Raw genomic sequence first — 27,848 nt, forward strand, 5'->3', positions numbered from 1 at the left:
TGGCAAGCAATGTTCCAAAGGCTCGCACTTTAAAGAAGTGGTGTGCTGCATTCAAATGGCTTGAAATTCGTGACAATCATATGTACTGTCAAATATGTACAAAGTGGCAGAAAAGACTTGCTTTTTGTAGAAACTACAGCGATGCATTTATTACAAAAGGTAGCAACAACTGGCAAAGAAGTGCCGTCAACGATCATGACATAACATCAGTGCAATGCATTCAGATGCAAATGACCACGAGAATCGAGAAACTCTTGGAGATCAATTTCGAAAACACGTGGTCCATAAAATACCGGATGACAATCCTCTGAAGCAAATGTTTCGCACAGATGTCAGAAAACGAGCGCCATATGTTAGTACGATCTTTTGAAGTTGCCTATTACATCGCTAAGAAAGGTAGACCTTGATTGTCAATCAATTCTTCATCAAGTGTTACTAAGTTTAGTTCTTAGTTCAAGTTGAACTGTTCACGTTGTGAGTTGCCTTTCGACAACTCAAATAGAATACTCAAATAAAGTAGACACTAACATCACAACAACAGAAAATTGTACCTTTATTGGGATTTCCAAAATGTTGGGGGGGGCGGGGTAATGATTTGAACCTTCACAAAAAATCACCTATCAATCTGTTTTTCCTTATTTCCAACTCTGGTCCCCCATAAAAATTAGAGGGAAAAGGAAGGGGGTGGGGGTGTTTGAAAAATATAAACACTCTTAAGGGGGATACCTTAAATAATGAAAACAAAAATCATTGTCATTAGCCAATGTAAACACAATTTAACAAAATATAGTATTCAAGAGTGTAAAATGGGGTTGACAGGCCTACATGACTCTCTTGTATGCGGTATGGCTTCTTTTTCCTTTGTCGTAATTTTGCTCTCTCGAGTACATATTTGAATGGACGTTCCTTTTAGGGACTTCCAGTAAGATTTCATTTTGCAATGGTTTTTGTTCTATGAGACTTTAGATTTCGACCTTCATACTACTGCATGATATTTTTTCTTCCAAGAAAAATAGTTTGTTTTCATGATATATTTTTATTTTCTTGGTGTTGATTTTCTCTGCAGCAGGCCAGGGTTTTGTTTTAGGCTGGATATTTCGTCCGGTGGTTTCCCATTCCATGGCTGGTACTTTGATGCCAATATTTGAGGGGCTTGTTTCATTTTTTATTTTTATTTTTTAACTTACTTTCTAATGAGAATTTGAGTGAACTCAATCCTTGCCTGGGAAACTGATTCTTGGGTTCCAGAAACACTGGAAACAACATTTCTGAGTGTTCTATTTTAAACATTTCCTGGAGGGGAAGCCCCCAGACCCCCCTAGGTAGCTCATGCCTTGTGGCGTCAAAAATGTTACGTCCAGTGCTTTCACAAATATGTTCGCTACTTTACAAAACTGTGGAAACCCCTGTCTCTGCATTAATGTAAATGTGACCTTTTGGCCTCATGCTTTTGCATCAATTTAATTCTAGTCTCAACCGATAGGCTTGTCGGTGGTAGAAGCGAGTAATTCTGCTTTTAAAGCTTTGACCTGGGTCTGGGATCTTTTTGATCGTGAATGCCCGTTAGGTTGTGCCATGTATCGGTGAGAAAGCTACAATCCTAGACAAAACTGTTGGGAAGGTTAGCACTTTTGAAGTCTTCATTGCTTCTCTCCCCTCCCCCCTCCTTCAATGTTGTGCAAAACTGAATGGTTTCAGTGGAAAATTGTTGACTTACCTTCCAACATTGAATAGGGGGGAGGGGGGCTATGTAAGAGAAAGTGAAACTATTTCTTTTGAGCTTTAACAGAAGCAGGTTGAAATACAGCTCTGGCATGGTTCATTTACATAACCTTCCCAACTACTTTTCTCTATGATTGTAACTTTCTAAAGGCTTTATTTGCCTTGCCTTTTTTCTGCTTTTCTTAGCAGATCATTATGTTCTGAGGAGGCGTTTTTCTGTTTTTGCCTTAATTTGTTTTTCTTCTGACTTCTGCATCATGTATTGGTTTGTGACCATGAGGTATCTTGGGGGTGTCTCAGATTTTAGGGATAGTATTAAGTAGGAGTCCTCGAAACTTTTTAGGTAAAAGATAATTTCTCATCAGTCCCCTTCCCCCCCCCCCCCCCCCCCAAACAAGTTTTTGTGAACACTCCTTAGCCAATCGGAGTGCCACATTTTGGTCAGGTGCATGGATCTTGATACTCAGTGAAACTACAGATCAAGAAACTGATCACTTGAATTAAATAAATGAACCATTATGCTAATAAACCTTTGGAAAAAGACACATACAAATAGACTACTCACACACAACACATTTTGAATTTCCCTAATATTCAACATAAAACTTTTGCAGTACCTTTTATCTTTAGCATCCAGGGGATTAAAACGAATTTGGACACCTAACAATTCAGCGACAGAGCATCCATTTCAGCAATGTCTGCACTCAAGCTTGAACCTTGTGTAGTTCATAGTTTTTGAAAAGTTCACTGCAATCTAAAACCGGCACTTGTACCTCTGTTAATGTCAGCCATTCGGCGAAAATGTTCACAACCCAATTATTTTTATATTTAGTTGAAAGTGGAACTGCCTCGTTAACCTAATCACTTTCTTTGGCTGGCGATGTGATTCTGACTCGGTCTCCATCACACCCTATTATGCACATTTTTCAAAAAGATGTACCTTTTAAACTCAGCCAAATATTGAAAATTCATTTCCTTTGCAAATTACTATAAATCACTTGTCTAATAAAACAAAAGATAATCACATTACACTCATACTTAGTAAAAAAAGGTTGAGCAGTCATATAAAAGAACTTACTCGGTATGCTTCATGTTTCATCAGGGGTTCCAAACACCTTGAAACAATAAAAGCACTCCGCCTATGGCATCGTGCTTTGATCTGTTTCTCAATGATTGGAACCCCTGATGAAACACTCGCACATATTACATCAAGGGCCAGGATTCTCCTTCCATTGATTTTTTCCTTTCCTACTCAGTCGTAATGTGTACTACTTAAATTACTGAGTAAGTCAAATGTTTCCATGATGAATTCAACTGCCGCCAAAAGAACATCACTAAATTTTACTTTCAAAATATGAAAAATTTTGTTGAGAGGTATGTTTGACTGATAACCGCTGTAAGTAATGCCTATAAAAAAATATTATATTTTACATTAAAAAATAGAAACTTTATTTAAGTGTCTAGTTGTTCTAGCACTGGAGCACTAATTGTGGACAACGGAAACTGAAATTAACGATGAAAGCAAATCAAGTCAAATGTTGGTTTTTGAGGAGAGGGGAAATCGGAGTACCCAGAGAAAACCTCTCGATTCAGAGTAGAGAACCAACAAACTCAACCCACATGTGACGCCGAGTCTGGGAATCGAACTTGGGCCACATTGGTGGGAGGCGATTGCTCTCACCACTGCGCCATCCCTGTTGTCACGTTTTGCTGTAAATGTTTTGAACAGGTTTGCATGGAAAGTTACAATAAATAGCAATTTTATATTTTCTTTAATAGGTCTCTGTACAAACAGCTTGTAGAAGAAACCGCATTAGAGAAATATGATGAAAGAAGGGTTAATTTACTCAAGTCACAAGTTATACAACTTGAAAGACAGGCAAGCATAAAATTGGTCATGCTTTTTTATCTTTAGAAGAGGAGTTTCTTTAAAAGTGTAAACAATGTCAAATTTGTCTATGCTGTGAACAACAGTCTTAGAATTTCAAGTAATCAAAATGACCTTGCCAGAGAAAGTTACTGGCGAGTGCATCCATAAATTCATGAACTGAGATCCTTACCATTCTCTTGAACGTGAATATTATTTTTGTCTTTAGAAATACTGGCGATGTGTGTGATGAAAGTAGACCCCTTCATAGAAAACATGAAAAAGCAACATCCAAACTCTGACATCATAACTTAAAAACAATCTTACACATAATGCAAACGCTATTTTTTGAGAACTCTGTGGTTGGTGTTTGCATATTACATGACAGTTTGAGACAGTTTTCAAAATTGAGTATTCATCTCATTACGTGTGTTTGTGGGCTATCAGGGCAGCAAGGTACCTGGCTAGGTAATATTTCCACCTTTTTTATGCCTTAGGGTTCCCCAATGACAAGCAAAACTTAATTGTCTGGCATTAGACAGAGTAAAATCTATTGGTGGCCTTTTTAGCAAGAAGGGAAAGTGTAAATGCTTGAACTTTCAAAGACACGATGTCAGAGAAGTGACTACTTAGAACTACTCATTAAAGTGTGTATGACAGATTTTCTTTTATTTACTCAATGGAAACATTCTGGTTTTCTGCGATAAAAATCAATTAGAAAAATTGCGTACCGCCAGGACCCAAATTTTTTTTTTTTTTTAGATTCAGACATTGCTGAAACTGCTTCTGAGATACATTGTATTTGGTTGCAATAATGAAATTACACAAAATGACTATCCCTAAAATTTCCCGCATTCCTGTTTTGATGTCACAGTTCCACTATCCCCAGTCTCCTTATTAGTGTGGTGTTGTACCCAACCGGAAAAGAAACTTCCGAGTTTTAAAAGGCTTAAGGATGCAGAAGGAAAATCAGTATGGAATTTTTGTAATAATTTGTTTTTATCTCAGAAAGCCATGATCTTTTGATTGATTAAATATTAATAAAATAAAAATAATGTGTCATGTACACTTTAACTAAATACTCCGCTAAAAACTGTACAAATGACTTTTTTTATTGCGATAGATTCTTCTTCAGTCCTGTGCATTGCAAGCTCGTAGAGATGTCTTTGTGGAAGTGGAAAATAAACTTTTAAACTTGAGAGAAGCCTTGAGGTAGCAAGCAGTATATTTAGTAGTAAATTTTGAAGTCACTTTTCATCTTCTTTAAAGCAAGTCTACTCCTAATCCTGAAATTATCTTGTACATGCCTGTATCCTTATTTTGTTCTCCAGAACCTCCATGTTCTGTTACTTATTCAAAAGCAAATTTAGTCATCTTAGCTGGTGGTTTTGTCAGTTTTGGGGCATGTGAGGAAGTGGCAAAGCTGTGAAAAAAAACCTCCTTCCAAGGAGAATATGGCTTTGCAAATTGCTTGACAAAACTGCAAGCTACACATGCTCGTGACCTCTTAATTTGAGGCCAAATAAAAAACAGAAACTGCCTTTCAACCATCTGCATTACATAGTGTTTAAAAAACATGGCAGCAGCATTTTATTTAAGCTCGATGACCAGCTGCTGTTTCGGGAAATGGATGGAACACGTGCTGTAGGTGTTTTGAAAGGCTTCAAAAGCATTCCACAAAAATCTATCCCTTGGGAGTATGAACAAAGATTCAAGTGAGAGGAGGTCATTAGCATACAAGAAAAACAAGCTGCGTCATGTGCAGTGACATTTGATAGGTCAAATTAATGGCCCTCTGAATTATTAATGAGTTTTTGAATGTTTTTAAATAATTTTCTCATCCAGATTAGTTTGGACAAATAAATAATGCTTTTAATAATGCCTGAATTTATAGGAGTCTTTACAATTCAGAGAGTCCATCCAATTATCTTACATTGTCACGTGAACTTGTGCTGAATTTAGAATACAAAGTGGAGGCATTGAGGCTCAACTTGCATAAGCGTCAAGAGGTACATGTACTGAACAAAACATGTCTTCATTTTCAATGTTTTTGACTACCGGTATACAGGTATGTATCTGTATTAAAATAACTTAGATTTGCAATCATGGTAGTATGGAGGACCAATTAATCTCCCTTGAACCTAAAAATTGTGTGATGGCTAAGCTCTTACACAATTTTCCTGTAACAATAGCGGAAGTACATGTGAATTACCCAGTAGCCATTATATTTCATACTGTTGGGAGGACTTGAATTTTACAGGCAGACAACAACGGTATTCTGTGCTTGTCAATATTCATTTATATTTCATTCAATTGTGGTCATCTGACTGTGAACACCATAGACTTTTTCCCTGCACGCATATGACCTGCTCCCATGGCAGAAAATGACCTATTGCATTGTAAGGTAGACTTGTTGGCCCATGGAAGCTTAAGGCAATATTAGGTACTCTCAATTAGGGTAAAACATTGTCTGAATAATGGTTATGACTCCTTGATTGAGTAAGCCCTTCCTGAAAAAAAGAATTATTGTATTTAGAGTGCAGATTCAGAGGACCTTGCCCTTCCTGTTATGTTCATGGGTGATTTCCTGAAGCAGACAAAACACACTGTTGATCAACCTGTTACATTATTGGACTGCTGCAGTGGGAGAGTAGAACACCTCAACTTGAAACATGTGGTAACGTATCCATTTGTGAACGCCCAGTACTCGAAATTAGCGGCCGTCCGGTTGTCCCGGGTGACCAGAAAGTTTACCGGGCGACTAGTTAGTTTTTGGTAAAATGGAATGGTTGGTTGACCAATGCAACAGACAACCCGACGAAAAATAGAAAATATATTTCATAGGCAGCACCTGACTCTGGCGCTTGTCGCTTTTCTGATGTCAATGTCTGATGGTAGTGTGAAGTTAACAATAATAATCAGTTTGCCACAGTTGAGCATTTGATTTCATCTCAACACAGCATGCATTTAAATGTAGGGGGTTTCCCGATGGGCAACTAAGCGTTTATCAGGGGAACCAAATTTATGGGTTTAGTTGCCCAGCCTTTGAAACAGGGACAACGTGGAATTGTGTTAATTTTTAGCACTAGAAGCCCTTATTAATTTTGAAATCTCACTCTAATGTCAGACTGGATTTGTCTTTGATGGTGCACAGTTCAACTGTCCTTAAGTTTTGAATCATGTTACGTTCCTTTGAATTACTGTTAACTTCAGAATGTTAAGGCAGCTGTACTATATCTTGAACCAAAGCGGAATCAACGACAACCTGTTGGCTGCCTGCAGCCAGGCGAATGCGTCTTTATTAAATATTCACACTGCTTATATATGAATAAATTAACATATGCTAATATGTCACGCTAATATGTCACACTACTTTCCCCGCAAAAAAAAGCAAAGAAATACGAAACGGTTTTCTTTTTCTAAATACGAAATGGTTTTCTTAAAAAAAAAAAGAATACACTCAGTCAATCACTAGAAATCTTTTCTTTTCACAAATTCAACCTAACCACTGGCTTTCGAATTCTACTGGAGCGTCTCAGAGTTCTCGATGCTACTTCAGGAGTACTTCCTGCCTCGGTTTCACCAGCAGCCGGTGAACTCCCAATTGCTACAGTGTTCTCATTCCCTGATGTCGGTGATGCTTTCGAGCTTTGATTTTGTGGAACGGGTCCACTTCGGCTGCCTTCAGCAAACTGTGAGATTCCTTCTGGTCCTTCAATTCCTTCTACACCAGATTCGGTCTCCAACGCACTTTGAGATTCAGACTCTAACACACCTTGACATTCTAAAGAACAGTTCCCTTCTTCAAATGAGTCAACCAAATCAGCTGACCTTTCCTTATAACCAAGTGCCCCAATGAGATGATCTGCATGAACACGCCTTGTTGAACCGCCCACCTGGACCAAATACCACCGACTTCCATCCGCTTTCAAGACCACACCCGGACTCCACTTCACTATCTGCGACCCAAATCCTCTATCGGGGATACGCACTCGGACAGGCTACCTGTAAACTAGCATGATAGCCAACTGAACTTTCATTGTGACACCACAGACTGACGAGTTCCCACTCTTTGTTTAAACAGTGTATAAGGATCTTTGTCATTGCACAGAGTTTATTAACCAGAATTTGTCATTTTAACACTGATAAGAGGTGCATTTTTAAGCAGCACCTTGTCATCAGTTGTTCGTAGACCCAGAGAGTTCTTATGGATCACTCGTTAACGGTTAACTTTTAACTTAGCAGACTGGCTTATTTAAACCTATTTGGCTTTTTGGACAGCTTCTAGTGACTTGGGTAAAACATTGGAGATAACACTGAAAATCAGTGACATATGATAACACATAAATTAAGGAAGCACCAGTAATTCTATTGGCCGGATTTCTTTTAGAGCGGTTTTCAATTGAGTGTCGAAAGTACCGGTAATTAGCGAATTGCTTTGGTTTTGCATTACTTCATTCAGTGATTGGTTCAAAGTTCTTGTGCCATTTTTTCAACCAATCAGAAGTCAAACCAAAACCAATCGTAGCTTGCGTGTGCTCATTTTCCTGCACTTTGTGTCGGCTATGTGTAGCAGTAATTACTTCGCATTTTGATTAGTTTACTGGATAATTTGTCCCCCCTTTTTTTATTGGCCAAAGTAACTATTTTGGTTTTGGTTTTACGACCCTCAAGTGAAATTCGCTCTAGTACATACACTACCAATAGTAATAATATTTGTCGGATCGCAGGACCACAATATTAATATAATTATTATTCACTGTGCCCCCCTTAGGTCACAACACAATTTGAAAGTACTTAATTATGCCTTACTTGTAGTACGCCTTATTTATTATATGGCAAGTGTCTCTGGCCGATGTAACATGCACTGTGATTGGCTAAGAGCAGCTAAGCCCCAGGGCATTATTCTTCCGTAATGCCCACATGCCGATTATGGATTATGCAAATTAGTTTCTTCTTCAGAACCATTCCTCGGCCGAGCTGTATTGTCACTCGGTCAATACGTCAAGGCCTGATTTTGAGATTTTGCTGTAACGACATCGCTCTCACTTATTAAGTAGTTAGTTAAATTATGCCCCTTAGAGGGAGGAGCGGGAGGCGCCTCATGGTTAGTTTGCTTGACTCCGAATCAAGTGGTCTGAGTTTGGGTCCTGACCGGGGACATTGCATTGTGTTCTTGGGCAAGACACTTTACTACCACGGTGCCTCTCTCCACTCAGGTGTATAAATGGGTACCGGCAAAATGCTGGGGGTAACCCTGCAATGGACTGGCATCCCATCTAGGGGGGAGTAAAAAAAATACTCCTAGTCACTTCATACCACAGAAACCGGGGTAAGCTCTGGCTCTGCTGGGCCACTTGGCTCGTAAACAAACTTTACTAGTGTTTATGAACAAGAAATATTACTAAAGATTGTTGTGAGGTAGGTCTACAGTTTATCCTCCTTCTGTGGAAAGACTAGAAAGGTAAAAATGTATGATTGTACAGTTGTGTACTTCATCACAAGGCAGCATGTCATTTCCCTCTGGCATTTTACAACACAGAGTATTGGATGCCCATGAATTACTTGAACTGAGCCCATAGCCTTCAATCAGCTTGAGTTCCTTAATTAACCCTTTGACGTCCAAACCAGCCAAAACCGGCTAGACTAACGCCAGATGATTTTACTCATCAATCGGGAACCCCTGGGAGTCAATGGGTCAATCCTGTTTGAGCATTGAGGACCAAAATTCATCTTCGTTTTAGACAAGAAACTTAAATAATTTATATAAATGATTTTTTAAATCATGTATAGATAGTAATAATAATAATGATAATAATAATTTATAATATTTTACAATATGGTAACATATAAATAATTTATTTCTTGTTTCAGTCAAGACTGGAATCCAAGCTGTGCAAGTTGTACAAGAACATGATATGCCTCAAGGAAGCTATTCAAAACCAAAGCTCATCTACAGCATCAGCAGTGCTAACTAGTGAACACATATCACAGCACATCAAGGAAAGACTCACAAGGCATGTGAGAACAGTCAGTGATATGTTGCAAGATTGCAGTCAGGACTTGTTATATCTATCTCTTCTTTATCCAGCTGCACCATGGGTAAATAATGTAAATATTATGTGGGTTAAATAGATTAGGCCAGGAAAGGAAAGTTTGCAAAAGGGAGTAGCCCAAGCAAACCATTTTTTGTGTTATTGTTCCTGTTATGTTTGGTCTATTATTGATGTGAGTTAAAATTGCTGATTAAAAATTGAAATTATTTTAATAAATATCATTTTAAATTTCTTATTTTCTTATGTTTTTTTTTTTCTGGTGATCCAATCCGATGATCCGATCCATGACCAATGCTGCCAAAATTATGCTTTGTTTAGTCGACTGATTATTGAAGTTAGAGCTCAAAGACAAGAACCATAACAGTGTTGTGGTGGAATTTAGACCTTCTTTTACAAGAAATACCTTTTTCTCCGTCATGTTAAGCTAAGCCTGCAGGCTTCTTTGTCTTTTGCAGTGAATTTGTTACACACTAAAAATGCACTTCAAGACAGTATAATAATATTCTGACTTATTTTTGAGAATTTGGTAATAAAGAGACTCAAACTATCAAGCCTTACTGTAACAGCATTGCTGTTTTAATTTTCCCAGCTGGATTTCACATAACCCATTGACTCCCGGTGGTTCCCCATTCACAAGTAGTAAACACAGTAAAATACTAAATCTGGCCGGTTGACGCCGGTTTGGGTGTCAAAGGGTTAATAATTTTAAGTAAAGAAATAGAGACAATAATAATATGTTCACTGTTTTCATCATAATTAATAAGTTCAAAGTACATGTAAAATATGTAAGACAATAAACAAGACACTGTTTGGATTGTTGAAGACCACATACAGAAAATGATCAAGGGTTTGGTCAATATTAATCGCTGCTACTAAATTTTCAGCCTCCATTAAAGAAAGTTGCCCATGAAGACTTGACTGAAGAGAATATCATGTCACTTATGCCAGACTTGAGCAGAAAAAAGCTGCAAGAGGTAAGTCTTGAGATTACTTGATTTTTTTAGGAGAACTGTAGGTCAGTCATGAAAATCAAGCAAAAAAAGAATAGCAAAGAAGAGGGTTCAACAACAGTGAGGATAGCAAGACGAGCTAGACAGATCTTGTAAAAACATAACTAATTTCAGACAAGAAAATTACGCTACTGGTACTTTTGTTCTAAAACTTGAAATGACAAAATTCTGAGCTTGCAAGCAGATTTAATATTATTATTATATGGCTGCAATAGTACGCGTGCTCTGTTTGGCTAATTGTGACTGAATTGTAGGGCATTATTCTCCCGTAATGCCCACGGGCCGATTACGGGCTTGCAAAAACAAAGCAAAAGGTAATTAGAAAGCCATAGAATAAACTACTTCTGGATTAATGTTCAATAACAACTTCTTACTAACCCAGTGCGGGGGCCGTACTGGGGAATATTGGCCCTCGGTCGTTCGTGTACGGACCTTGCTGCGCTCGGTCTGTACTGCCACGACCGAGGGCCAATATTCCCCAGTACGGCCCCCGCGCTGGGTTAGTAAGAAGTTATTATTGAACATTAATCCAGAATTTTATGCAACTGTTTTCTAGACTGGTAATGACATTTTAAGTTAATAACTAAAATCAATGTCCAATGTGAAAGCATAAATAAGATGAAATGAATGAAAATTAATGTTATGCAAGTTTGCATGTATTTTGATTTTGAAATAAATTGGATAATTATGTTCCCAAAATGTACACCAAATTTGGACCTGCCTGTTACCTACATGTATGCTCTCATAAACATATAAATTCTTTATATTTTAAATCATGTCAGGTAAGATCAGTGGTGCAAGTTGTGATGAGGTCTATCACCTATTTAAAGCACATGCTGTCACTTCAGGTATGTGGAATGTCTTTCATTTCTTTGTTTAAGTAGGCAAGCTGAATATCTACAAAATTACTATCATCGAAACACTGTGCCATACCTTTCCCTCTTACAATGGGCTCAGAAACTCGTGTGCAAATTACATTACATCGTGAGGAATTTTGTCACAGACTGTATGTGATTTTTGTTGACCATTTCACAAAGTCGGAACTTGTAGTTCATGACTATCTTAATTTACACATTAATAATAATAATATAATAATAGTACTAATAATAATAATAATAATAATAATAATAATAATAATAATGATAACATTATCAAAGTCTCAAGACTTCTAGCTTTGCACAAGTGCAAAGCTGTATTATTGTTGTGGTTTTATGCCACCAGAAGTCTGCTTCAGATAGTTCCGAGAGCATCCAAGTAGGTTTCAGTTTTGTTGGGAGTACATGGATGTTTTTTTCTCCAAGTTCTGGTAATGTTCTTGATTTATTATCTCTTTTTGCTAACTTGTTGCTCTAAGACTTTCCATTTTAACGGTTGAATTTGTTTGTGTTCTTCACAGATAAAAATACTCAAGGAAGAGCTATCGTTTCACCAACAAGTTTATGAATGCCAGGTTGACTATGTGGAGTCTCTTTTGTCTGCAGTGAGGCAAGTTCAACTGACCTAAATCTTATTTACCATTTATAACTGAGAATATAATAATAATTAACAATGATTGGATGAGGCTGAACATGATAGCGATAATTATCAAAGCCAAAGTTTGCGTTAGGTATCTGCCGAAGCCAAAGGCTGAGGTGGATAACACAAACTGAGGCCATGATAATTATCGCTATCATACGAAAAACGAATCGAATAATTGTTTTATTATGAATGTTCCTGAGCTGAGCTCCCCCATGACAAAACTGATCAAACTGCTGGTTAGTGTATTAGGTGGTCACTTCTGCATGCATCAAACTATTGTCTGTAGGTGTGACGTCAATTCTACACAATTATGTAAAATCTATTGTCGTAGGTATGACGTAAGAGAAACAGAGCGAGGATTAATTAGCTGCATGCTTATAGCCAATCAAAATCAAGCTGCTGACACTTATTATTATTATGATATTATTATGATATTATTATTATGATATTATTATTATTATTATTATCCTGTTAATAAGCACTGTGGGTGTTTAAGGACGTTCGTGCCCATTGCTACTGCGCATTTTTTCGCACATGTCACGCACACATCATGCATTGCAGACCACGAAAGTATAAACAAGATGCTAAAGGCGCAAACATTTTCCACAAGAATGGAACGTGAAAGCGTGTGGCATCATGGGATAGCTGTGGACCCAGGTCTTGTCGGAAATGTCACACAATGATGTGACAGTGCGAATATACCATCGCTTTGACAACTTCGCAGGGATTTTACTCTCTTGAATGCTCGGTGACCCCTATTTTTCTTTCCGTAGATCACTTCCTTTTCTGATTTTGTCCATTACAAATATTTCGCCATTTTTGCTCTCATGCGACCGAAGTTTTCTTTCTTAGACTAATATATATCATTTTTCAAGGTCTATTTCACCTCAGAAAAAGACATCAGCTGCAAAGGTTAATTTAGCTATATTAGTTATGTTGAATTGAGTATGTTTACGTGATCTAAATTTCGCTAATGTATGTTCTTTATTGCTGACAGTTGTAAGCTAAGATCGTCTTAAAAATAAGACCTCGCGATCTCGAAAACGAGCACGGTGACCCCCATTAATTTTTTTGCCTTTTCGGCAAAAGTAGATCATTACCTTTCTGCGTGGCAAGTTTTAAAAAAAATCTGTACGTGGGAACATTTTGGGTGCGAACGTCCTTAAGAACCCACACACTATTCGTAAAAAGTAGGGGGAGACCCCTGGTGTTGGTGGTCTATCTTTGTAAGTCAGAATTGTAAACTGCCATGAGACTGTACATGATAAGTGTAGTAGATAAACCCCTTACCATTATCATTGTGTATGGCATCATAGATCTGGAATCATGGGAGCATTGTGTGGTTCCAGAAAATATCCATACCCCCACCACGGAAGACTTTTTGATTTGCACCCCCCCTCCCCCCAGGATTTTCCGTTCCAGGGGGGTCTTTGATGACCCTCCTCCCCTCAGGAATTTCCAGAATTTTTTTACTTATAAAAACGAAAGTGATTTAGTTACGTAATTGCGGTAGAATTTTATTACAACAGTGTAAACATTAAGGTTAACTTTACGAAAAATATAACGCTTTGTTAAGCTCATTATCCAGCTAAACTTTCAGCTTGTGCGCTATCAACTTTACAAAGCTTAAACATTTGGGTTGCACGTCGACTGTTTCACGTTTTTGTACGAACTTCGATGAGAACATTTCACTCACTTAAACAACCTAGCAAACTGTAGTAAATAAAACAGAAACTTACAAGGTTCCTTTGTCTACACATTTTGTCAGTTTCTTCAGGTTGATTCTTTAATATTTAGGGACCACACATGTTGACGCGGTAGGTTTCGTGAACGTCGTCACAAAGGCGATTGTTTTACGAAGAATATTATTGACGCCAAAATAATCCATCATATTTGTAAACTTAGATATGGCGATTTATGTGCAGTCTTCAAATTTACTGACTCTCCAGCAGTCCTTCTCGCCGGTAAATGACACACAGCCTCGCTGTTGCTTGCCTTTGAGCCACGGATGGAAGCGAAAGGGCGACTGTTATGGTTTTTGGCGCGATTTACTTCCTCCAATGAGTAGTCAAACTCCTGTTTTAGAATTTCCAGTTTGACATAACGAACTGAACCTCAACAATCGTTTCCCGATGCCGCAATAAATATTGCGTTTACTCAAACAAGAGAAAACTTGACTCCCGGTTCCTGTCCGTGGTCTAAATGCCACCCACAAAAAGGAAAATGTCGTTGCACACAAGCGTTAAGATGGTGGGAACTTGCGTCTTATCGCATTTTCAATGAGTTACTACCCCCAGTAAAACATAAATCCTATCAAAAATGTGTTTACTGCATGTGAAGGTAGCGAAAAGTGATACACAAGTGAACGGAAGTGTTGGTTGGACGAAAAAGAGACAAACGTGAAAGTCTGGGGATGAGACTCCAGTTGAGACCGCCATTTTAAATGTTTGAATCCGTCCCAAAGGAAAGACACATTGTTCTTAGCTTCGGGAGATTGTAGCGCTAGCTAACTCAAAGAAAAACGGAAACATTGAAGCTAATAGTATTAACTTTATCTCAAAACTGACTTATGTTTCGAAACATCGTCCGATAGTGTGTTTTGTGCTTCAGATCGATCGTATGTTGCTTTCAATGTTTTGTATGTGGTTCGTGACCCTTTAGGAAAAGTAGTTTCCCACGAAACCCTCCTACCCCTTGGAAATTACTGCCCTTTAACCCCCCCTCTCCCTCGGAATTTCCAATTGTCTTCCGTGGTGGGGGTATGGATATTTTCTGGAACCACACATTCCATTAAATGTTAGACTCCCTCAGCCCACATTTCCTCAATGTTTGATTCTTTCTAAAGGGATTTCTAGCAATGCATTTGAACAATGCATGAGATATTCTACACGGTAACTGTTAGCTCTCTGATTCTTTCTATCAACAGTGAAGCTTACAAAGAGTTTGAAAGTCGTCTGAAAGAGCTGCTTTGCAATCCACTTGAAGGTTGGTTACAAATACCATTTTATCAATGTCATTGAGTGAAAGACATTTTCTCTTTCGTATGAGTTTTATATGGTTTGATTAATACATCAGCCCTACTAATGATATAAGTATTGGAAACTGTATATAAAATGGAGGACGAGAGGAACGTTTCAAGTCATGGTTTTTGGAATTTTTTAAAAATTTAGAATTTTGGTTAAAATTGCCACTGATGGTTTGGAAATGAAAGGAAATTTAAACCAATTCTAAAAAGAAACACAATATTATTTTGAGGATATAATAAATGCTTGTATCTCATGTCACCCAAGAACTTTACTGTGTTGTAAGGCACAGGAAAACAGAGAAATTTCTAAACCTAGCACCAATGTTTTCTCTTTATTACTTTTGACAGAAATTCTTGAAGCTTACAAAGAACTTAAGGACACAGCTTCAGAAGACAGCTTGAAAAAATTTCTCTCAGCATTTAAGGACAATGCCGCAAAGGTAAAATGACAAGTTTTTGTTCAACTCAGGATCTGTTAGTGGGTTGTTATGAGTGTTTGTCCCAACAAAGGCAAATGATAATATTACTGTCCTCCAACAGTAACCATCTAGTACCGCTAATTGCACAGAATTTGTTTTTTAAATCAAACTTTAGCTATCTGATGCCCTGGAATCGGTCCAGTCACACAGTCAACAAGGTGAAAGAGGTATTGAAAGTTGATTATTGGATAATTATTATTGGATAATTTTTTTATAATTAATTAAAGTAATTCCAATAATGAACAATATTATATTGCTCACTTGTTACATTAGGCTCCCATTTAAAATATGGCTTTGGGCGACTTACACTGCACATTTCAATCAGATGCAACTTAAAGTGCCCCTGTGATCAAAAAAACCACTTCCTTTTTTCCTTCAGATTTTGAAAGTGTGTTTGCTTAACACCTGACTAGCAAAATTTTGAGCTTTGATTTTTATCCAAAGGCCGCTTACTTTGAGTGTAAGTTTTGGATTTCACAGTCCGCCATTACTCACGTTCAAAACTGACCGATTGGACCTCAGACGGTTAGATCCAGGGAAAAGTGACGTCAGACGCTCACTGGCTTAAAATTTCAGCGTGTGAACGCAGCTTATTATAATTATGTGCAAAGCGGGAGTTTAAAAGTCTGAAAGCCCAAAACCCCCGTGCTGCATATTAATTCTGCGGCGTACACACCTATTGCATTCTTAAACTAGTGAGCCTTTGACGTCATTTTCTCCTGGATCCAACTCTCTCAAGAACATAATGTTAGTAATGGCGGACCATTAAATAGGAAAATTCCAGTTAAAATAAAGAGGTGTCTTTTTGAAATCAAGGCTTAAAAACGTGGGTCACTTAGTATTTTGTTAACAAAGTTTTGAAATCCAAAGAAAAATATGAATTGATTTTTTGGTCACAGGGGCACTTTAAAGGCTTGGACAAAGTCTCAAGGTAGTTTCCTTGCAATTCAGTCTGTTTTAAGAATAAACTTATTATACAACAATGAACCAAGTGTCTCAATGTTGATTTTAATACATCATCCATGCATTCCACCACAGAGGGAACTGTTAAGCTCCCCTTTACTTACTGCTCAATTAAGGTTTATAACATGTAATAGTATTTATTAATTTTTTTGTTGTAGGAGTGACTGCCCTGTCAGAGTTTCATTCTCATTTTCTTGATTCTATTCAAGAAATAACAAGGAATTGTGTAACCAAGAGAGACACCATCATGAAACAGCTACTTGAAACTAAAGATAGTGGACTGAACCAAACCGCTGCTTCAACAGCTTGTCCTGAAACAATCACTTCCTCTGCAAAAGGGTCAGCCTCAAGCTGACATACAGTATGTAAAGGTCCAACCGTCAGAGAAAGCTGATTTCCTCAGTCTGGAGTCTGTTTGAAGATGTGAAAATGTTTTTATTTATATCCAGGATAACAAAATGATGAGACTCCAACACTTTATGGAAGACGATACAGTTTCCTTAAAGTGTCCATAACATCGAAATTTGATAAAGATAAATCTCTTAACATATTTTGTAGCATTTGCACACTAAAATTCTACTTTTATTGTACCATAAAATTGCATGGGGCCGAGTAAAATAGAGGATTAATATCACAAATACTTTTAGAAGTTGCAGGGCAATATATATGGGCAAGATAGCTGGATATAGGCCAAGTTCTTTTTTTGCCTGTTTATGGACCAAGACGAAGTCAAGGTCCATAAACATGCAAAAAAATAACAAGGCCAATATCCAGCCATCTTGACCGAACAAGCTTGGTCAATAAAGGATTTATTATATGACTTAAAACACCAAAAAAATGATCTTTGATCTTGCGGGACCAAGCGAGAAATCCCGAGCGAGCAAGATAGCTCCATCTTGCCCACTCGGGTAGCCAATCACAGCGCCATTGCCATAAAAAACGCGTTCAAAAGTGGAAGACAAAAGATGTGCTTCATATTACCATGGCTTTTCACCAAACAACTTGCTGCTAGGTGTGCCATCAGTTAATGCCAAAAGAATTTTTTTTGTGGAATCGAAGGTTTGAGGTCAGTGAAACTACCTTTGTTATTTCATTTTATAGCCCTTTAAAGTGCTACTATGATCAACTTTTTATCCCTTGAATTCTTAGGTTTGTTTGTCATTTGGAAATATCTGCAGTGGTTGTGGAGATATTTAAGTTTGAAAAATGTATCAAATATGCGAATGAAAGGACTGATGACATCATTCACTAAACCCAATATAACATCACGTATACAAATAGAGCTATCTGGGTCAATTTGCAGTAGAGACCATTGAAACTTGGTGGGCCAATAGGTCTACAGGCAACACACCTACGGCTATCAAGAAATTGGTTCCCATGATAACTCACTCTTTTCCAGTTCCCTCCAACCTGATTTCAATATTTTGGTGATCTCAAGTGAGAAAACATTTAACAAGGCCACAAACTCGACTTAACATATTTACATGCTTGCAGGATCATGCCGACGAGGCACCATTGGCAAATATCAAAATAGAACGTCAAAGGTGCCCAGCAAAGCCTATAAAATTAGGGAGGTCTGGAACCCAGTATGTTGCCATGGTAACAAATCTGGTATGCACATATTGTGGAGCTAGAATCTTGCTGCAAAGAATCAAGCATTTCTGATACAAATTGGTTGAGATATCTCTTTTCATCATATGTGATCAAAGTTCAGTTGACTTTATGACATCATCACTTCACTAATTTCCACCTTATAAAACTGGAATATCTCTGGGAAAAAAAGAGATATTTGAAAAATAGTAAACAGCATTCTTCTTCTCATAGAGACCACAAGCTTATGTCTTAAAATGGCTTAGATAAGAAAGATGCAAAATTCATCATAGTAGCACTTAAAAAAATAAATAATTATATAAAATAATGTCATGGCTTTTTGCAATGGATATTTGAAGTAACTGTATAAAGATGTGCTCAACTGAATAACCAAAAATACCAGGTGCACATATTGTGGTCAAATTTTTTCCTAGGTCAAACTTTCTTAAACCAGTTCAACATTAGACGAAGAAAAATCAAAATTGAACTGGTTTGAAATGAAATTAAACCAAGAAAAATGATTTTAAGCCACACCTTGCTTTTTGTCCTTCAAATCAGTTCGGGATTTATCATCTCTGTTGTCTTGTAAACATGAAACTTCTACCGATCTGCTCGTCGAAGACACTTGGCAACCTCTGTGTCACAATGATAGGCATTTTGCGGTATATCAGAACAAAATGACTGTCAAAGAAATCTATGGCTTATTGGTGCATTTTCATTCTACATCATTCTCTTTCTCCTTGCTGCTATATTAATGGTAAGTTGTCTCACAATCTGAACATCATAGACTGTCTTAAAGGGTTTGTACTAGGGTTCTTCAAGTTCAATAACTACTTTGATTGCAGACACCATGATATTCCCATTATAATTTGAGCTGGATCATTCCTGGCAAATTACCGGTGCTTGCATTAATTGAGGGATCCTCAGATAATACCTTTTCCAAATGAGGAAGTATCTGACACTGATCCATGTCAAGGGAGTTGTGAGACTGAACAAGAACGACTACAAATTCAAATATGATGTGGGTATGATGCACGCCTTTTTCCAAACATTGTTTCACACAGCAATCTCTACATAGAAGGTGGTGGTAAGTAAGTAAGCCTTAAATAATCGAGTAGACTTTGAAAATGTTTTTAAAATAAACTTTAGAAAGCTGAGTTCTGTCTTTCAAAGAAAATAAAGAATTATTAAGTGCCACTACCATAAAAATTTTACTTTTCTCTTTTTAATTTATTACCGGAATCAATGAAAGTTTGTTTGCTTAAAACCCAACTGGCAAAATCTTGACCTTTAATTTTGATTCAAAGGTTTTTACTTTGACTAGAGGTTTTGGATTTTATGAACAGCAAATACTCGCGTTCAAAAGAGCTGATAAAGAAGAGAAAAAACAAGACTCACTTGAGTTGGAATGCAGCATAGTAACTAAACAAGAGACTAGTTTAATTGTCTGAAAGCCCGAAACTCCAGTACTGTGTACTAAATCAGTCATGTTCATACACAATACATTCTTTATAGGAGATTGAGTGTTTGATGTCATTTTGTCCTTGACCCACAAGTTACGGTAGCAGTGGTAGATCATTAAGTTAATTTGAAATAAACAATCCTCTGCTTGAAACTAAGGTTTGAAACTTGTTGGCCTCATGATAAATCAAACACTTTAAAAATGTGGCACATGGCATTTTTTCTTCAATGAGCACTTACTGTTAGTAACAATGTCATGACTGTTATTTGTTTTGTTTTTTTTGTTTTTTTTTACAAAATAATAATATTATTATACATTCTAAAATATCATTTTTCAAAAGCAATTTGGCTTCAAAATTCATTCAGAATAATAATAATTATTGTATTTGCATTAATTGAATCTCAAATTCTAAAGTGCTGTTTGGTGGTATTGGTCCCCTCTTTTGACTGCCATACCTACAGTAGAAAAGAATTCAAATGCGTAAGCATTTCTGTTCTAAAACAAGAATGCTTCCTGAGCATTAACTGGGCTACCTGTGAAGAACATGAAGAAATGTTTAAGGAGGTGGTTACAGCTGCCGTCTTTTGAGCGTGATCAAGGGCCAGACCTGGGGAATCCTGGGGGGTGTTGTGAAGAAAGCATTTCAAGTCAAACACTGAGTGCACACTTAATGTTTTAGCTTCTAACACGAGGTATCTTGCAAGGGAAGTCTCCTCCAATCTTCAAATACTTATTCAATTTATATTTACCACAGAATACTCCAATGCATATGTATCATTTCCCATTGAAGCCAATGAAATCGCACCTTATACTATAAGTTACACATCCCAAGAGAGCATATTGGAGCCAATGAAATCATAGAATAAAGCCAACGTCGCATGGGAATTCAATTTCTAACGCCACGAATTGAATGAATTTATGACTGGGCATCACTGTAGTAGGGGTAGCCTTGGGTAGCCCAGTAATAAAGGAAAAATCATGCATGTGTGTGTTCAGCCCTAAGCACCCCTCCACACTGCTGCCACCCAAAGTAGAATTTTCAGCAGAGAACAAGAGTAAAGGTAAGAGAACCAGTGGAAATTTTGACATGTGTTTCAATCTTACCCTTTTGAGGGCGGTACGGTAAGTTTTCTTTTGCCTCCAACTTGCATACCTGTATGAAAACAAGATTGGATTTCTAAAAAGATACTTTGCAAACTGCAAGCAAGTTATTTGCAAATAATACTAATAAAGTTGTCATGATAGTTGCTTTTAAGATGATTATAAAAAAGGCTAAAAGTTACAAAAAAAAAAAGTTTAGGGACCAAAACGTTTTCGACCGTACAGTCACTTAAATTAGCCTTTTTTGATCAATACTAATAAAGTTCTTTGATGTCTTTAAGCCATTGTTGTCTCTAGTCATCTTTGTTCTGTCTGTGGGAGGTTCTGTGTGAAAGCCTTGTGGTTCTTGTGGTTTCTTTGAAGCCTCTAAGCCAAAATAATATTATCTTCATTGTTCGTGTCAACATCATTTGACAGAATTAGGAAGTGTATTCCATAATGTTGGTGCGTGAAAGGAAAACGCATGTTTGCCATAAATCATGGTATTCACAGCAGGGATAGTAAGAAGTGATTTCAATTGGAGGATAAACGTAAATGTGGTGGATGACAGTCTTGTAGGAGGTAAGATAGATCGAGAGGACAGAGTACTTGAGGAGAACTTTGCATATTATCTGTGATTTAATTGGTAGCCAGTGTTACTCTTGGAGTGCAGGGGTAATGTGTTTATGGTGCTTAGAGCCAGTAATTATTACAGTGTAGACCTGCAGCAGTATTCTGAGTTCTTTGAAGCTTGTCCTCACATAAATAATAATTATAATAATTATTATTATTATTATTATTATTATTATTATTATTATTAGTCGTCGTCGTGGTCGACGTCGTCATCGTCGTCGTCGTCGCCGTCGCCCGCCGCCATCGTCGTCGTATTATTATGCACAAGTAAAGTAACTGCCTCTTACTCACCAGCAACACCCAAATCCCAACCACTTATAACCTCTCCAGCACCAAGTCTGAAGGAAAATGGAGGACCACTCAAACAAGCATCAAACTGTTTTTTGCTCTTGGCTAAATTACCCTTGTAGTATACATGAACCTGACAAGAAAGGAAAAATAGCACAAAGAGAGCAGAGTTTGAGGAAATTCTTTTACAGCCCTACAAAGAATACTCAATTAACTTTTCCAACTTTCCAACTTGTTTGTGTCAAGTTTACATATTGATGCCTAGAGACTTGGTTATAAGATGCTTCATAAGATGCAAATAACATCAACAATGAGTTCAAAATACAAAGCAAAGATGAAGACTGAAGAGAAGCAGATCCATAACACTATGTTTCAAAACGTCAATGGCCAACATGTTTTGTCATAACTTCTGTTCTTTTAATTTATTGCTTGGTAAATTATTGGCGAAATTATCATTGTTGAGCGAAAATACTCAGCCGAAGATATACGTAGCCCTAGTTCAGAACAATTTTTAACTAAAAAATGCTGTGCCTTATAACCAAAAAACACACATTCAGACGTAGGCACTTATATCCAGGTTTGCATGCAAATGCAAAAATTGAGAATTTTGCAAAAAATCACAAGTTGTAAAAGGTAAAAGAAGAAAAGTCCCCAACTAGGACTCACGACTTTTGCAAAACTTGCAGCATTTGGGTGCAAACCTGGACATATCTCAAGAGAAACCGTTATATTAATATCAGGACATGAAAGTGCACCAGACTGGCCACTTTCATGCCCTGATTATATTATTATTTGTAACAGAAAAACGTAATAATGAAATATGACAAAAATACAGTATTCCTACAAGTAACTAATTTTTAAAAACGTTCTCGAATTTACTTTCAAAAACAGTAAAATTGTTTTCTTTTGCTATTTCTTCAGGGAGCACGTTCCATTGTTTAATTATTAGAGCTAATGAAAATAACAATATCTTAGCCCTTGGCTGTTAAAGGGACACTGTCATAAGTTGCGCATGCGCTAGCGTCTTGCGAAAACTTGAAAAGTGTTAGGGTTAGCAAAGAATTTTTCACGCCTGGCTGCAAGCTTAATTCGATGCTGGCTACGAAGCATGCAGCGAAAGTAATTTCGCTTTGTACTGCAAGCACATTCACATTTACAAAAGTTTATTGATCCGAAAAGTTCTTCCTGACAGGTAAATATTAAATTCTGAGCGCTGTGTTTGACATAGAATTCATTAACTGCCAATATACGTGACTCACGCATGAATCCATAATGGCGGCTAGAATTTTCTGTGAGCGCAAGAGCAAACAAACTCGAGCATGCGCAGCTCATGACAGTGCACCTTTAAGTAATTCATTTGCCCTTGTTTGGTCATAAGAAAAAAATTCACAGTAATTGGCCCAGCTAACACCATTTAGGCCGTGGATAGTCTTGTAACATTCTATCAAAGACAGATAAGACCTTCTTGACTCAAGACTAGTCTGATGAAGCATTTTCAATCTTTGTTTCCCGTTGTTTTTCACGTCTGCATATGAAACTTTCTTGTTTCTCACTACTACGGTAACTTTGGGTGTTAGCCATTACCAATTGCCCTTTCTTTGCCACTGGCCCATTTCCTTTCTTCAAGTCCTCCATCACAATACCTCCTGGTAGTTTTCTTTTATTTGTCTGTCAATAAAAGCATCAACAAAAATGGTGATTGTTTAGTTATTAATAAAATAAAATAAGACCCCGTTGCTGAATTGCTTCAGCAAACGTCCTGCGCCTTGATGATCAACGTGATCACTTTGTGTTATCCCTTGTGAAAAAATTTGATTTTTTTTTTTCAAAATCCCATGCCACAATCAGATAACCCAAAAGAATGTAGGTCCTAGCCAATCTCCATCAATTAACAGACTTGTTCCATCTGAGTAACTGAAAATAGAATTTTGGACAGCAAAAAAGCCTCTCAGAGCAGAGTAGAGAACCAACAAACTCAACCCCGCATATGGCGTGGAATCCGGGAATCGATCCCAGGCCACACGGGTGGAAGGCAAGTGCTCTCACCACTATGCCAGCCCTACTCCCACAACAAATGTAATTCGTACTTTTTATTGTTAGTTTTTATTATTAAATGTTTCCCTAAGAAACTTCTTTTAAGAAAAACATTCCCAGGAAATCCAGCAAGACCTTTACCTGCCTGTGACTGATATTCATTTCAGTTATCTCTAAGCCTATTCTTGGTTTTCACTCACGTTATCAACAGCTATGTTTTCCCACTTAACCCTTTCAGCCCCGATAGTGCCAAATGGCACTTATAGATTTTACTCTGTCTAACGCCAGACGATTTTACTCGTCAATGGGGAACCCCTCGGGGCTTAAAGGGTTAAGCAAAAGAAAACGGTGGCATAATTTAATAATTCTGGAGGATTGGGTCACGGCACCAACATGGCCGCTGTTTCTTAATTTAGGGACACCAACATGGCCGCCATGACATCATGTGAAAACCAAGAAATTGCCAGGCAACTGACGTATCATCTTAATCTCACAAAAATATCAAACCATCACCATCAACAGTTGTGTTACAGTACCTCAGCAAAGAATGTTTTCTTGCCTGTCGTGTGAAATTTAAGAGTGAATTTTACTTGTTATTGTTACTTTGTAGGCTTTCTTTGTACAAGTTATTCTTTAGTTTCCCTCACACTTCCCTGGCCTGTTGTTTCAATAACGCTGGACTACAAGTATGGGTGCACACCTGCCACTTTGCATTGCTTGCAGCAGGTTGGGTGGGGCCCCTTACCCCACCATCTCAGCTGTGGTTTGCACCACATTTTGCAGGCTCACATTAGTACTTGTCACTTCCAGCCACATGTTGCAGGGTGTGTAACTACCACCCTACTCTATTGCCCATTTATGCTCAGGGTGTGTCGCTGCCACCCTCATTTGTCGCATGGCCAGGATGTTGCTGCCATCCCCATACAATCACTGACAGGGTGTGTTGCTGCCACCCTTCTTCGCACCCTTCCTCGCACTAATAACTGCAGTCCCATTGTATCGCTATGACATAACACATTATATAACGCTACGAAGTTGTTAACTCCTTATATAAGCCCCTCCCTTCAACCAAAACCTTGGGTCACAGACATTTAACATACATGTAAACAATGGGAAGCAAGGGGGAAGAGATTTTCTTGGTATAGGGGCAATGGACGTAAAATGCATATTGATAGAAAGGAAATGTGTGTTCCACGCTAGAAGGCGAGATGTTTCAAGTCTTTGTTGAAAGGGCAATAGAAATGACCATTAATTTTGTAATTGCCCATGACATCAGATCACCTTTCTCAACTTTAACCCTTTCAGGCCCAAGAGTGACATATAGATTTTACTCGTCAATGGCATACATGCCAACTCTCCCGCATTATCCGGGAGTCTCCCGGATACGGAACGAATCTCCCGGTCTCCCGTACGGGCCATCAAATCTCCCGGATAAAACCAACTCTGGAGACTTTGCTCCATTGGAGGCTCAAATTGTATCCCCAAGTTCAAAAAATTTGATTTTTTCAAACTTGTTTCATTGTTTGTTGATGCATTTCTTCATCTCTGAACAAAACAAAGCTCTGTTTGTTATCACAGCCGTATAAACGATTGATTGATCAGATTTTTCCGTTTAACCAATAAAAATTATTGACATAAGTGCTCTGTTTTCCCGCAAATTTCCTGTTCAAAATAGATTATTCTTGTATTCTGAAGGGGGGGAAGGGGTAGGTGAGTGCGTTTTTTGGGGGGAAGGGGAAATGGGTGAGTTAATCGTGGGGGGGGGGGGGGGGGTTGGGGAGACCAGATGGAAAATATCTCCAGATTTTAGATCTCCAGAGGTTGGCATCCCTGCAATGGGGCCCTTTGGATGGAAAAGGGTTAAAGTAAACATTACCTCAGAGGCTCCTGATTCATCCATTTTTGCCACAGGGCTCGCATGCAGTCCAGAATCTTTATTCTGATGTTTGCTACGTTTCTTTTTCTTGGACTTATCAGATGAGTCTAAATTGTTTGTGTTTGTTGCACTTGAGACATCATTTATACTTCCATTCCCTTCATTTTCAGTTTCATTCTTTTCATGATCTTTTTTCTTTACTTTCTTCACTTGGGTTTGAGTTTGCGCACTTTCCACAGTTTCAGTTTGTTTCTTCTTTTTGTTTTTCTTTTTCACTTTAACCTTATTCTCTGTTTCAACTTTTTCTTCTGGAGTCCAAGATTCATCATCATCATCATCATTACTACTAATTCTATCACCAACACTATCCGTTTTACCAACTGAATTTACATTTTGTGCTTTTCTTTCAGTTAGTTTTCCCTTTTTTTGTGCAGGGTCGCCATTTTTTTGTTCTTTTTCAGTATTCTTTTTCTTTTTATCCTTTTTAAACCTTTTCCTTGGTTTTGGATTATCTTTTGATGGATCCCAATCGTCATCGTCACTGTCCTCCTCATCGGAATCGCTTGCAATTTCTTCACTGTGAAGTAGATTACCAAACGTTATTTCATCACTGAGTGATTCATCTTCAGAATCTGATGAATTAGCATCTGGCACTGATTCAGATGACTCATCACTGTCAGCTGTCATTTCCTCTTCATCTTCCTCAAATTCCAGAGCATTTGGTTCTTCCATCAAATATCCTTTCAAGGAAATAAATATAATATTATTATAATAATAACAATGATGACAGAAGTCCCAATGTTCCGACCTCTCTGGGGTCATTTTCAAGTGCAAGCAAAAATTAATTACTGTGATAATTGAAACACAGTAATAATGTTTTATATAATTTTACTTGCACTTGAAAATAACCAAGTGGAGTGGTTGAAACGTCATGACTTCTTATCACTAGTTTGTTTCACAAAACTGATTTCTAAGAAATACTATAGTAACTCGTTAAGATGATAAGGAGCAACAACTTATACCACCTCAGACAAATGCTCAAGAGAATAGAAGAATCAAATTATCAAGTGGAACCATACATTTCACTTTGGGGAGAAGGCTAGGGCAAGCTACATTATCCTTCATAGTTATCTCTGTACATTGTATTGGCATTAGGTATCTGTTTGTAACGAGTCAATCGCAAAAACAAGAAAAAATCTCTTTGATATGTTTATGTAATCGCATGGGCCCGAGGGCACTTAAAGATTAAATTCACACACAATTATTTTCAAAGTTTTCAGAAAATTACCAGCACTGATAAACAGTATTTAAGGCTAAGCACCCATTTTAAAATGGTTAGCTTTCTATAACTAGCATTTTAAGTTAGGGTTAGGGTTATGCAATCTGCTGTTTGCAGTCTGCAAGTGTCAGACAAAAAGCACGTCCCTCAGGAGTACAAACAAAGGTTCAAGATGTGAGGAGAAAATAATCATCGGCATACATGTACAAAAAAAACATGCTGGCCTCATTACTATTCTTTAGAAAAAAGGATGCTAATGAGAGGTGTTTTATCGGGTTTAAGCTCATGCACGTGACATTTTTATCGATGTTTGCTAGGGAATTGTTAATGATTTTTTTAAATGAACATTTCGTATATTGTGTATTAGCCGTGATTTGACTTGACAGAGTCCTCCCAATGAAAATTTAATGTGCAGAGTAAACCTGTTAAATGGACATCTCCAGGGCCTTCCATGAAGAAAGTGATCTCTTCTCCCTCAGTAAAGCAATAATCCAAAGACTGCTGCGGAATTTTGCCAGGTTGCAATGTGCACAATGCAAACTGTGCTTTATCAACTTCAACCATGACAGTAACCGGCAATGTAGAACAGTTCTGAAAGCCTAGTGCAGCCATTGATAAGTGGAAGGACTTCTCCACCGTTTGGGTGTATCGCTTGCCAGAATCTAGCGTAACCCCTGAAATCGAGAGAATTAATTTTTCTTTGATTACGTACGGTCAAAATTTACGTAATATCCGAGACATTCTATGCTGTTTTACCCACGATTTTCAGGTAGACACAAAGAGAAAACACAGCTGATATATGTAGAAATTTACTTACCCCAAAACATCGTGGGATGTAATGCCACGGGCAGAAAACTCGACTTTCAAATCAAGTCAACTTCGTCAACTTTTGGACGCCATCTTTTCGTTTGGTAACGCGCCTGCGCATGAAAGTGAACATAGCGAAGGGGCTGACGGGTAGCTGTC

General features: G+C 37.7%; 2 protein-coding genes across 5 annotated transcripts in view; one reads left to right on the forward strand and one right to left on the reverse strand.

Moving 5' to 3' along the window:
• Positions 1 to 18,392, forward strand: part of LOC137992162 (coiled-coil domain-containing protein 18-like) — a 21,432-nt gene extending 3,040 nt beyond the window's left edge. For 2 of the 4 annotated variants that reach the window (XM_068837305.1, XM_068837309.1), the window contains 12 exons: positions 3,502 to 3,601; positions 4,713 to 4,801; positions 5,484 to 5,598; positions 6,126 to 6,266; positions 9,464 to 9,700; positions 10,530 to 10,619; positions 11,438 to 11,503; positions 12,052 to 12,140; positions 15,100 to 15,158; positions 15,547 to 15,638; positions 15,793 to 15,844; positions 16,799 to 18,392. In XM_068837305.1, coding sequence (XP_068693406.1) covers positions 3,502 to 3,601; positions 4,713 to 4,801; positions 5,484 to 5,598; positions 6,126 to 6,266; positions 9,464 to 9,700; positions 10,530 to 10,619; positions 11,438 to 11,503; positions 12,052 to 12,140; positions 15,100 to 15,158; positions 15,547 to 15,638; positions 15,793 to 15,844; positions 16,799 to 16,995 — 1,327 coding nt within the window. In that variant the 3' untranslated portion in view covers positions 16,996 to 18,392. The remainder of the gene's footprint in view (positions 1 to 3,501; positions 3,602 to 4,712; positions 4,802 to 5,483; positions 5,599 to 6,125; positions 6,267 to 9,463; positions 9,701 to 10,529; positions 10,620 to 11,437; positions 11,504 to 12,051; positions 12,141 to 15,099; positions 15,159 to 15,546; positions 15,639 to 15,792; positions 15,845 to 16,798) is intronic. The other 2 variants (XM_068837306.1, XM_068837307.1) reach the window with 2 other exon arrangements.
• On the reverse strand, positions 17,030 to 27,848 carry LOC137992163 (46 kDa FK506-binding nuclear protein-like). The gene is made up of 7 exons (XM_068837310.1): positions 27,700 to 27,848; positions 27,305 to 27,556; positions 25,604 to 26,343; positions 23,278 to 23,361; positions 21,697 to 21,826; positions 20,797 to 20,845; positions 17,030 to 20,147 (listed from the first exon to the last, which is right to left on the reverse strand). Exons 1-7 carry the CDS (start codon positions 27,707 to 27,709, stop codon positions 20,069 to 20,071), a joined length of 1,344 nt encoding a protein of 447 aa, XP_068693411.1. The 5' UTR covers positions 27,710 to 27,848; the 3' UTR covers positions 17,030 to 20,068.

The sequence above is a fragment of the Montipora foliosa genome, chromosome 2 (genome assembly GCF_036669935.1).
Source record: "Montipora foliosa isolate CH-2021 chromosome 2, ASM3666993v2, whole genome shotgun sequence".
Taxonomy (NCBI): domain Eukaryota; kingdom Metazoa; phylum Cnidaria; class Anthozoa; order Scleractinia; family Acroporidae; genus Montipora; species Montipora foliosa.